The 12851-nt window shown below is 43.0% G+C and overlaps 1 protein-coding gene across 3 annotated transcripts in view; it reads left to right on the forward strand.

Moving 5' to 3' along the window:
* Positions 1–12851, forward strand: part of ppp3cb (protein phosphatase 3, catalytic subunit, beta isozyme) — an 82448-nt gene that overhangs the window by 6065 nt on the left and 63532 nt on the right. The window contains exon 1 of one of the 3 annotated variants that reach the window (XM_062989248.1): positions 1044–1126. The exons of the other annotated variants lie outside the window; for them this stretch is intronic. Coding sequence (XP_062845318.1) covers positions 1099–1126 — 28 coding nt within the window. The 5' untranslated portion in view covers positions 1044–1098. Of the gene's footprint in view, positions 1–1043; positions 1127–12851 lie in introns of those variants that run through there. 3 annotated transcript variants of the gene reach the window in all.

A 12851-nucleotide genomic window follows, 5' to 3' on the forward strand; every position in this document is an offset into this window, starting at 1 on the left:
TTCTCGGGAGAGTCGAAAAAGCTTCACGTGAAAATAAAGCATAACGTGGCTGAATGTACGACATAGAAACACCACATTTCTCACTGTTATTACTGGTTATAAGTGCTATGTACTGGTTATAAGTGCTCTGTACTGCCCAAATTCATCGGTCATTGTTTTAGTACAACAAGCCACGTTACGCTTTATTTTACACGGTAAGCGTCTTTCGTTCTGTCCGGGTCACTTTTACCACCTCATATCACACAGTTCATCTTTTTTAAGGCACTCTGAAAATATCAGTGGCAAACTGGCTCAAAATTTAATCAGGTGAAGTTTATAATGCAGCGACAAGCTCCATACGAGACACCAGCACAGAGGTTTAGCAAAGCACCCAAACCTCTAGACTGTGACACGCCCACCGATTACGCCACGGTTCGTGCTGAAAAACCAAGTATTCTGTGGTGCCAGATTAGAATGCTAGTTCGCTGTCTGGAACCTCTTTTTTTCAGTGAAAACACGCGGAACCGGTTCAAAATCAAGTTCGCGAACCAGAACCGGAACCGTTTCGCGTCGGTGGAAAAGGGGTATCAAAGAGGTTGACAGTTCTTTCCATATTCGGTGGTGTTTTCTTGGTTTACTCGGTTTCCATTAGAACGTCCAAAAACATGGAAAAGATCATTTGCCCATAGGTGTATGTGCGGGAATTAAGTAAGTAATTAATCAAACCCATTAAAAAATAATGTATTTTCCTTATTAATAATTTGGTAAAGATAAACAAAAATGAATCAGTAATCTAAAGTTTTGTTTGTGCCATAAATGTGCCATAAATGTTTTCACCATGCAAAAAGATAAAGCAAGTGAATGGCGGATATGATATCTAATGCTCCATCTCTACCATCACCGGCCTTTCCCCCTTATTTTTCTCAGTAAAAGCTGATAGGCTGAACGCTGGAGGCTGGCTAATGAGCTGTGCTTCAGCGCATCTTTCTGCTAGTGGTGAATGCATGAATTGTTACAGTGTGCCAGCAGAGAGAAAGGGGAAGAAAAAGCAGGAGCTGGTGAGAGAGAGCGATCAGCTTCATGTTGTTCCGATGAAATGCTTTTCTTGCCACTTTCAGAATGACAGCAGCGAGAGGAAGACCGAAAGGTAGAGCTGGGTTATATTGTGGTTATGGCTGTGTGTTGCTGTGTGGTTAAGCTGTAGGGATTGTACAGTAGCATCTCACTGTTTAACGGATCGATGCTGCGCTGTATCTCGTGACTTGGGAAATGCAGTGAGAGACTGATCATAACTGATGCTACAGAGATGCTCTGCTTCGTGTGTTGATTTAGATAGGAATTTCTGTTTGTTGAGCATTATTGGGGAATGTAACTGGACTGGGTTACCTGATTCTGCTTTTACTGACAGTAGCCAGCATAAATGTGTCACATATAGACATACATTGATCTGATTTTTTATTTAGTGTTGATATCAGAGCTCTAAATATTAGCATCTTGACAGTAAAGATCTGATACTGGGATTATTATAAAGGCTGGTCAGCTCTAAAATGTCTAACAATCTGATGTCTCAACACCATCGATGTCTTATATTTTATCATTCTGTAATATAGTATGATATCTAAGCAATAAAATTTTTATTTAATATGCCTTTCCCCACCAGAAATGTACTTACACAACATACAAACTAATGGTGGAGCTTCTAATTGCAACTTTTCACTTACCAGCGATGGGGTATCACAGAGAGCAGTATCGTGTACTGAGAGTTACTCACAACTATCTGACCATGAGGAACCCATTTGACCATTCCCACCATCAGACACAGCCAGTTGTGTCTGTATGGGCGTCCAGCCGGTTCAACATCTGAGATTTTGTCGAACTTGTTTTATTTTTTGCATGTTGCAATTTTATTTATGCATTTTCTCCCCCTTTTTCCCCCAATTTAGAGTAGCCAATTTGTCTTCTGCTGCTGGAGACCCCGATTGTGTTTGAGGAGGGTATCTAATCTAGTTGTATCCAATTGCCCTGATTGCGTTACGCTTCACCTCTACCGATACAACCCTCCACTGTTGACTGAGGAGCTTCGCAACTGACACACACCCCCTCCGACACGTGCGCAGTACCGACTGCCTCTTTTCACCTGCAAGAGGCGAGTTCATATGCGGATCAGCCTTGTGCACGGAGAGCCACATCCTGATCAGCATTATTCCCCGCCATCAATCAGCCAGCAGAGGTCGTAATTGCACCAGTTATGAGGAACCCTGGTCTGTGGTATTTTACCACTGCGCCACCTGAGCGGCCGAGGAGGGTATATTTGACAAACAAACCCTCTGATGCATGCACAGTTCATCTACCCCCTCTTATTTGCCCATACTTCGGTGCATTACACTGACTCCCGTGTTTGTTCACCAATCAGGGTGCTTGTCAGGTCCGGTCCTTTCCTGATCTTTTCCCACCCAGCATACTTTAGTGCCCAATCTTGTCTGCTGCGGGCTCTGCCAATTGTGCGTGCTAGAGGGTGCCAAGCTGACCGGAAATAGAGCTGAGATTCAAACTTGGGGAGTTTAGAATCCCAACGCTGGTGCACTAGCGGAATATCCTGCTGTGCCACCTGGGTGCCCTTGAACTAGTTTTTATTTAGATTACGTGATTGGAACTAGTGGCGGTTGGCATATATAATGTATAATATAGTATACTGTAGTCAGGGCATTAAAAGTGCAACAACATTAGTGCAATAACAATAATACTGTACAATAATTAACAACAAATAACCTAATTAAGGGATATCTATGAGCCTACAGATGCAGGTGCTAATCACTGTTTATTTGTCAAATGGCACCATGTGACATTATACATTTCAAAAAAAAAATCTGGCTTCTTTAATATATTTTTTTTAAATAACAGGTACATAAAAGTCCACATATTGGCTGCAAGGAGTTTTGCATGTTCTTTCCATGTCTGCATGGGTTTTATGTGGTTACTTTGGTTATCGTCAACCTCCCAAACACACCAAAGGTGGACTGGTCACTCTAACCTGCCTCTAGGTTTGAATGAGAGAGTGAATGTTTGGGTTTGTGTTGCACTGTAATAGATTGGCTCTGTGTTTAAAGTGTACATCTGCTTCCCAGAGGGGTCAGACCCACCACAACACTGACCAGGATAAAGCAATAAGTAAAAATATAGTATGTTTTATATAGAATAGACATTTAGGCAGTTGGATAGCTTGTGGACAGAAGGGAAGGAAGAAGGAGAAAAGAGAAAGGGAGCAGGGAGGGTTTAATTGGGATCCACTCTAAATGGGCTATCCCTCACCAAGGGACTGCGGCCGACCAGAATAGTTTAGCAATATGTGCTATTCGGCATGAAATAATTATATTACAGCATATGCTGACTGTAAGATTGCTTTAGCGGTGGGTTGTGGAGTGTTTGTAGAGGATCTAAATGGAAATAAAGATGATGTGAGGCTCACAACAAGGCTGACAGGAGGAGCCACAGATGGAGGGACAGACCAGTTAAAGAAGAGAACAGAGAGTGTGGGTGTCACAGTGCTCTGCGGTTCTGGAGACATGGGTTCGTTCCTAGATGTTGGTTAGTCCTGTGTTCCTGTTTTCTATCATGACCCAAATACCTATTCCATTAGGTGAAGCAGATTCTTTACATAAACGCCTAGATGTGGGATAGAAGTGGAGCAGCCTAGTGGTTAAGGTGCTGGACTAGTAATTGATCAAGTCCCACCATTTCCAGGTTGCCACTGTTGGGCCCTTGAGCAAGGCCCTTAATCCTTAACTGTTCAGACTGTATACTGTCACAGTACTGTAAGTCACTTTGGATAAAAGAGTCTGCTAAATGCCAACAATGTAAATATGAATGATAGACTCTGGACCCACTGAGACTCTGGCCGAGCGTCCAACAGACACAGTTGGCATCATCCAAGAGAAGGAACGTCAGATGAGGCTGCCACTGCAATATACGATCCCCAGGACTGGTCTAGCCACCAGTGTGGGTGGTAGGGGAATCATGAAGAGCATAGAGTGGTGCACTGGTCTAATATGCTGGCTCACCATCCTGGACTTACAAGTTCAAACTCACAAAAATAAATGTGCTATTAACCTGGCTGGACATCCAACAGACACAGTTGGCAGCATCCAAGAAAAGGAAGGTCGGATGGGGCTGCCACTGCAATATATGATCTCCAGGACTGGTCTAGCCACTGGCATGGGTGGTAGGGTAGTCACAATGAGCATAGAGTGGTGCACTGTTCTAATATGCTGGTTCACCACTCCAGACTCAAGTTCAAACTCACAAAAATGAACGTGCTACTGACCTGCCGGGGTGTCCAACAGACACAGTTGGCATCATCCAAGAGAAGGAAGGTCATGATCTCCAGGACTAGTCTAGCCACCAGCATGGGAGGTAGGGGAGTCACAAAGAGCATAGAGTGGTGCAGTGGTCTAATACGTCAGATGAGGCTGCCACTGCAATATATGATCTCCAGGACTGGTCTAGCCACTAGCATGGGTGGTAGGGGAATCATGAAGAGCATAGAGTGGTGCACTGGTCTAATATGCTGGTTCACCACTCCAGACTCACAAGTTCAAACTCACAAAAATGAACGTGCTACTGACCTGGCTGGACATCCAACAGACACAGTTGGCAGCGCTCAAGGGATGAAAGGACAGATGGGGCTGCCACTGCAACATATGTTCTCCAGATCTGGTTTAAACACCGGCATGGGTGGTAGGGGAGTCACAATGAGCATAGAGTGGTGCAGTGGTCTAATATACTGGTTCATCACTCCAGACTCACAAGTACACACAAGTTCAAACTCACAAGTTCAAATTCCAGCAGTGCTGCTGACCTGGTTGGGTGTCCAACAGACACAGCTGGCAGTGCTTCAGGGAAAGAAGGTCAAATGGGGCTGCCACTGCAATGAATGAACTCCAGGACTGGTCTAGCCAATGGCATTGAGTGGTAGGGGAGTCACGAAGATCATAGAGTGGTGCAGTGACCTAATATGCTGGCTCAACTGGCTACTGACCTGGCTGGACGTCCAACAGACACATTTGGCAGTGTCCAAGAGAAGGAAGCTCAGATGGGCCTGCCACTGCCATATACATTTACATTTTCAGCATTTAGCAGACACTTTTATCCAAAGCGACTTACACAATGAGCGGAACACGATGAGCAATTGAGGGTTAAGGGCCTTGCTCAGGGACCCAACCGTGGCAACTTGGTGGTGGCGGGGCTTGACCTGGCAACCTTCTGTTTACTAGTCCAGTACCTTAACCACTGAGCTATCACTGGCCCCGTGAACTTGAACGCCCCGTGATATACGATCTCCAGGACTGGTCTAGCAACAGGCATTGGTGGTAGGGGAGTCACAAAGAGCATAGAGTGGTGCAGGGGTCTAGTTCAAACCCACAAAAATGAATGTGATGCTGACCTGGCCGGGTGTCCAACAGACACAGTTGGCAGCATCCAAGAGAAGGAAGGTCAGATGAGGCTACCACTGCAATATATGATCTCCAGGACTGGTCTAGCCACTGGCATGGGTGGTAGGAGAGTCACAAAGAGCACACAAAGAGTGTTTACCTGTATGTGATACGACATCGTGTGGGAACCACCACTGGCAGGTGATAGCTCAGTGGTTAAGGTACTGGACTAGTAAACAGAAGGTTGCCGGTTCAAGCCCCGCCACCACCAAGTTGCCACTGTTGGGTCCCTGAGCAAGGCCCTTAACCCTCAATTGCTCATCGTGTTCAGCTCATTGTGTAAGTCGCTTTGGATAAAAGCGTCTGCTAAATGCTGAAAATGTAAATGTAAATGATAAGTTACTGGTGGCTCTATGTGTGTTAAAGGGGCATGTGATGCAGCTCGCCTTGGCCAGAATGGGGGTGGTGCAAGCAGCAGTAGAACTACAGTGGGAATTGAAAAGCAAAACTGGAGGGAAATGTTTAAATAAGTGAATAAGCTGAAGCTAGAATAATGAGCTGGATTAGAGAATGCTGATTAGATGAGAGAATAACGGTCAAATCAAAGCAGATGACCTGTATATATTGCGGTCTGCATGTAATGAAGCCATGCCACCAGAGGATGGCACTTACCTGCATGATGCAATGATAGCCAGTAGCCAGTGAATGATGCAATAGTAGGCGTTATATCTCTGTAGAGTGAGAATTAGTTTAAGTAACTTTTTATTAAGTTACATTTCTCCCAGAGTTGAACACTGTAATTGAACACTGCTGCTTTTTCTCTTAATGTATTGCTGTAGCAGCGTGGAGCAGGTTTGGGTGTTTATGATAAGAGCCAGGTTGCTCTTTAATGTAGAGCAGAAATGAGGCTGTAGGATGATGATGATGCACCTGCAGTGGTGCATAAATGCATGCAGACCCACACATGCAAAATATGCCCTTGTGGTACCATGTTGTGGTACCATGGATAAACAAACAAACAATAAAAAAACTTCCCCCAAAAGCGGTGCTATAGACTGGCCAAGCATCTACACAGACATGATTGGCTATGTCTGGGGTGGTAGGTTCTGGGATTGAAGCCTTGTTCAGGGTAGCTCTGTATTTCTGTGTTGTGCCCAGTGTTTCCCAGTAGAACCAGACCAGCTGTGATCCTGACCAGTAAAAAGCATTTCACAAAACGGAAAATTCTCTAAACACTTTTGTGTTTTACCACCTCTTTAACCTCGTTAGAATTGTGACAGGTTCAGCTTCCCCGGAATCACTGGGTGCAATGCATTAACACATCCTGGACCGGATGCCTGTCTATCCCACACAAACACGGCCAAGCATGTCTATAGGTTGATGCCCAACTGGCGGATAGCACTGCTGGGCATTTGAACCCTGGATCCCAGTAGTAGTGAGCTAGTGTAATTTACTGCTGCAACACCCGAACGCAAATGAAATTAATATAACTTTGGTTTATGAAAAATCAAGTTTTTTTTATTTATTGTTGACTTTCTAAACATGATAAAATCCAAGAACATACATACGTCAAATATGATTCAGGATTCCTTTACTGCTGCACATCTATGTTGGTGGTATTGGGATTTGCAACAGCTTTTCTTTAACAAGAAACAAAATGTGAGATACAGCTACAGGGTGTAGGGAATCCTATAATTCAGTGGTCCCCAATCTTTTTTGCACCACGGACCGGTTTCATATAAGATATAATTTTCACGGACCGGCTGGGCATGAAGATTTAATAATATTGCTTACAAACTATGTAAAATGAGCTTTTTTCACTGCAACGAGACGCTGCTTCCACCTAGGGTTGACAGTAAGACAATAACACCCGAAATAAAAGCAGTGAAAACTGCTTTTCTAGCGATCTCTAATTATTCATTCTTTCTGTATGGCTCGGTAATAAATAGCCCCGGTGGTTGGGGACCACTGATATAATTATCATTGATTACAGCTCGGGGGCGGCACGGTGGCTCAGTGGGTAGCACTGTCTCCTCACAGCAAGAAGGTCCTGGGTTCGATCCCCAGGTGGGAAGGTCCAGCTCCTTTTTTTGAGTTTGCATGTTCTCTCCGTGTCTGTGTGGATTTTCCTCCCTGCATGGACGCACTCCGGTTTCCTCCCACAGTCCAAAGACATGCAAGTGAGGTGAATTGGAGATACTAAATTGTCCATGACTATGTTTGACATTAAACTTGAACTGATGAATCTTGTGTAACCAGTAACTACCTGTCCTGTCATGAATGCAACCAAAGTGTGTAAAACATGACGTTAAAATCCTGATAAATAAACAAATAAATACATTACAGCTGGTGATTTTTCTTGTGCCCATATAAATAGAGCTAGGACTAGGTCAGGAAGAACGGTCTTAGGCCAAGGTCAGGAAGAAAACCTAAACTGTAGCCATATGCTGAATGAAAATGGGTCTGGATGGTCACATATAATCCAAGAATCACAAAAAACAGGTCTGCCATGAATTAAAAGCAGCTGGAATATCGGTCACACTTAGGTACTGGTGTCTAAGAAATATGCCTCTAGTTTTGCTGTTTTTGTCCATGTGATCAGCAACAAACTTCACTTGAGCTTTTAAGTGCCAGGTTTAAAGTAGGGGCTTCTTCTCTGTGCGGCAGCCTTTAAACCCAAAGCTTTTTTAGGATTACTAAGAATGGCCCTTGCATGTGTGTGTTCATTCTTACTTCAGCTGTAATTGCCTTTCACTTTGTTTGAACAGTGAATATGTGAAGATGTATTTTTTTTTCATGTATGGTGTCCATGCTTATGAATGGTTCATTTATGGGTATTTGGGGAAAATTAATTCATTGATTTATTGTAAGCAAATGCTTCATCCTGTTTGAGATCATGGTTTGAGATCATGATTAATGTTTTTCCATTACAAAAGGCAAAAATACACAATGGATAGGATGCTGATTCATTCACTTACTCACTTTTAGAAGCAAAATACTGCTACTGATTCATCTAATGCATTTGTTGACTGATCAAAACTTATTTTACATATACACTGACCAGGCATAACATTATGACCACTGACAGGTGAAGTGAATAACACTGATTATCTCTTCTTCATGGCACCTGTTAATGGGTGGGATATATTAGGCAGCAAGTGAACATTTTATCCTCAAAGTTGATGTGTTAGATGCAGGAAAAATGAACAAGCGTAAGGATTTGAGTGAGTTTAACAAGGGCCAAATTGTGATGGCTAGACGACTGGGTCAGAACATCTCCAAAACTGCAGCTCTTGTGGGGTGTTCCCGGTCTGCAGTGGTCAGTATCTATCAAAAGTGGTCCAAAGAAGGAACAGTGGTAAACCAGCGACAGGGTCATGGGCGGCCAAGGCTCATGGATGCATGTAAGGGAGCGAAGGCTGGCCTGTGTGGTTCAATCTAACAGATGATCTACTGTAGCTCAGATTGCTGAAGAAGTTAATGCTGGTTCTGATAGAAAGGTGTCAGAATACACAGTGCATCACAGTTTGTTGCATTTGGGGCTGCATAGCCGCAGACCAGTCAGTTAGGAAGGTGGTCATAACATTATGCCTGATTGGTGTAGAAACATATACAGTCCCTGACAGAAGTTCTGTCGCTTATCCCTGTTGTGGAAACAAAAGCTTATAACCTGACTTTAAATTCATCCATTGGTTTTAGAAATGACTCATATGAAAGCTGAAACCCTCCCAAATGAGGTTTAATTTACGAAAATAAATTTGCTTCACTGCAGAAATATTGATCATTTAATGAACACAGAAAGGTCAGATTTTGGCAAGACAAAAGTTTTGTCGCCTTGTCATATAATGCACCCAATCCTAGTTTACAGCCTCACCTGTGCTCACTAATTGATCGGTTAATTAGTGGGTGTGTATAAAAAGAACCCCAGCACCCCAGACCGAACTGGGGTGAACTGCAACTTCACCTCTGACAACATGCCAAAAATCCACCCTGCGACCAAAGCCTTGATTATCAAGAGGCTGAAGACCAGATCCACTGCAGAGGTGGCTGGCACCTTTAATGTGTCTCAGCGTCAAGTACAAAGAATTTAAAAAAGATTTGAAGAGACTGGAGATGTTTTTGACAAGCCCAGGTCCGGCAGACCCCGCAAGACAACTGCTAAGGAGGAACGTTTGTTGGTTAGAAAATCCAAAGCCAGCCCCTCTTCCACTGCAGCAGAGCTCCACCAGGCCTGGTCACCTCAAGTCCCTGTGTCAACTAGAACAGTTTGTAGGATTCTGTCTCGAAATGGCCTCCATGGTCGAATCAGTGCCCAAAAGCCAGCACTAAACAAAAGGCCCACAGCCGGATGGACGCTGGATAAATGGATGTACGCTGGAAAAGTGGCAGAAGGTGGATTTCTCAGATGAATCTTCAGTTGAATTACACCACAGCCGCCGCAAATACTGCAGGAGACCTACTGGAGCCGGTATGGATCCAAGATTCACCCAGAAAACGTTTGGTGGTGGAAAGATCATGGTCTGGGGTTACATTCAGTATGGGGGTGTGCGAAACATTTGCAAGGTGGAAGGCAATATCAATAGCCTAAAATATCAAAAAGTATTAGCTACCTCTTACATTCCCAATCATAAAAGGGGTCAAATTTTGCAGCAGGATGGTGCTCCATCTCATACATCCATCTCTACATCAAAGTTCCTCAAGGCGAAGAAGATCAAGGTGCTCCAGGACTGGCCAGCCCAGTCACCAGACATGAACATCATTGAGCATGTTTGGGGTAGGATGAAAGAGGAAGCTTGGAAGACAAAACCAAAGAATCTTGATGAACTTCTTTGCTATTCCTGATGACTTCATCAATAAATTGTATGAATCATTGTCGAACCGCATGGATGCAGTCCTTAAAACTCATGGAAGTCACACAAAATATTAAATATGGCTCTAATAGCACCACAACTTCATTCACCAATGTTATGAAACATATCTTTGTATTTGAAGTAAATTATTTGTTTGATTTTCACATTACTTTCTGTGGGCGACAAAACTTTTGTCTTGCCAAAATCTGACCTTTCTGTGTTCATTAAATGATCAATATTTCTGCAGTGAAGCAAATTTATTTTCGTAAATTAAACCTCATTTGGGAGGGTTTCAGCTTTCATATGAGTCATTTCTAAAACCAATGGATGAATTTAAAGTCAGGTTATAAGCTTTTGTTTCCACAACATGGATAAGTGACAGAACTTATGTCAGGGATTGTACAATATACATTTTTATATTGCTTTTTTTTCAGTTTTTCCTCTCAACAAACCTGTAATGTAGCACAGTTTCTAATATCTGTCCACATTTTCTATCCACAAAAGATTAATCGTGTCATTTTTCTAAGCACAGTTTCTAATGTCTGTCCACATTTTTCATCCACGAAAGATTGATAGTGTCATATATGTGCAATAGCTATATCTGTTAGATTTGATTCAATTCACTTGACTTTATTTGGCTAGACGTTTACTTTAAAATGAATAAAACAAAATATTAAAACTCGCAAGTTCGAATATCAGCAGAGCCATAAGAAAGACACAAGTTTTAGTAATAGTGCATTGTGTGTATTTTATTCAATATTAGGTTTGCAGAATGATGCAGCTGTATCTTCTTGGACTGTTTTATGTCCAATTGGTTTTTAATTACACCCCTGATTAACCATATTGATATTTGGGATGAAGATAGAAGGTCTGGTGAAGCAGGTATTAGTGGTGGATTTGGGTTTGCTTATCATCTGTGTGTTGGTAGGCATGTTTGCCATGTTCCTTTGTGGTTGTCTTTTGGTCCTTCAGTGTCCTTTCATCTCCAAAAATATGTCAGTATGTCAGAAGGTGGGTTGATTACACCAAGTTCTTCCTAAGTGTGAATAAGTGTCAGTGAGTGAATGGTGCTCTACTTGGGGTGTATTTCCACGTTCCTTTCTAGTTTTGTCAGGAAAGATTCTGCACCTATGAATGATTTTTATCATCCTTTTTGGAGGTAAATATAATACATATTGTACATATACACCGATGAGGCATAACATTATGACCACCTTCCCAACTGACTGGTCAGCAACCATGCAGCCCCATATGCAACAAACTGTGATGCACTGTGTATTCTGACACCTTTCTATCAGAACCAGCATTAACTTCTTCAGCAATTTAAGCTACAGTAGCTCGTCTGTTGGATCGGACCACACGTGCCAGCCTTCACTCCCCACGTGCATCAATGAGCCTTGGCCGCCCATGACCCTGTCGCTGGTTTACCACTGTTCCTTCCTTGGACCACTTTTGATAGATACTGACCACTGCAGACCAGGAACACCCCACAAGAGCTGCAGTTTTGGAGATGCTCTGACCCAGTTGTCTAGCCATCACAATTTGGCCCTTGTCAAACTTGCTCAAATCTTTACACTTGCCCATTTTTCCTGCTTCTAACACATCAACTTTGAGGGTAAAATGTGCATACATATACAATAAACATATTTATATTGCGTTTCCAGTCCTCTCAACATGCCTGTAATGTAGCACAGTTTCTAATATCTGTCCACATTTTCCATCCACAAAAGATGAATCGTGCTAAATCAGTCGGATTTAATTCAATTTACATGACTTTATTTGGCTAGACACTTAAATCAACAAAGCAAAAATATTCAGTCTAGCAAGTTCGAATCTCAGCAGAGCAGAGCCAGGCGTTCACACGGGAAAAAATTGGCCGTGTCTGAGGGAGGGAAGGTTGGCCGGGGTCTCTTCCCGCCACTGCTACGTTTCGCAATCTCATAGACTAGTCCAGGTGCCTGCACGAGTTGTCACATGGTGCTTAGCGTGGCTCTCCGTACGTGTTACGGCTCTTTGTGGGAATCCAACACTTGCAGGTGATAAGAAGCGGCCGCAGACTGGAAACGTGTCGGGGTGTGAAGGGCTGTGTGGTGATCAGGCTGTTCTTGATCAAATGGGGGTTGAGCAGGTGATTCACAGTAGGGAACTGAAAATGACTAGATTGAATTAAATTGAATAGAAATAGAAAATAAAACAAACTTCATGGCTGAGATAAGGTGTTTTCTTTTTTCACACGTATTCTGATAAAACCATTGAAGACGTAGTTACTACTAGGTCTTAATCACATCGTCACATCGGTTAGACAATCAGGAAGCAAGTCACATCTTCATCACATATAGTGACTATGTGTGACATTCACGGTTGTAATTTTCCCTGTAGTTTGACCTGTGTGTGTGAGTGTGTGTGCTAATACCGCATGTGGCATTGCAGTGAGGGAAAGGAGCTTTACACGCCTCTGCTGCTCATCTGATTATGTGATACAGAAGTGACATTCAAGTGTTGGATTTGCTTCTAACCGTTGGCTGAACAGGTCAAAATCTGGTTTCACTGGCCTAACTAAATCCATACTACTCACATTAAAAAGGGAAACAAC

This window comes from Trichomycterus rosablanca, chromosome 1, assembly GCF_030014385.1.
Source record: "Trichomycterus rosablanca isolate fTriRos1 chromosome 1, fTriRos1.hap1, whole genome shotgun sequence".
Classification (NCBI taxonomy): Eukaryota; Metazoa; Chordata; class Actinopteri; order Siluriformes; family Trichomycteridae; genus Trichomycterus; species Trichomycterus rosablanca.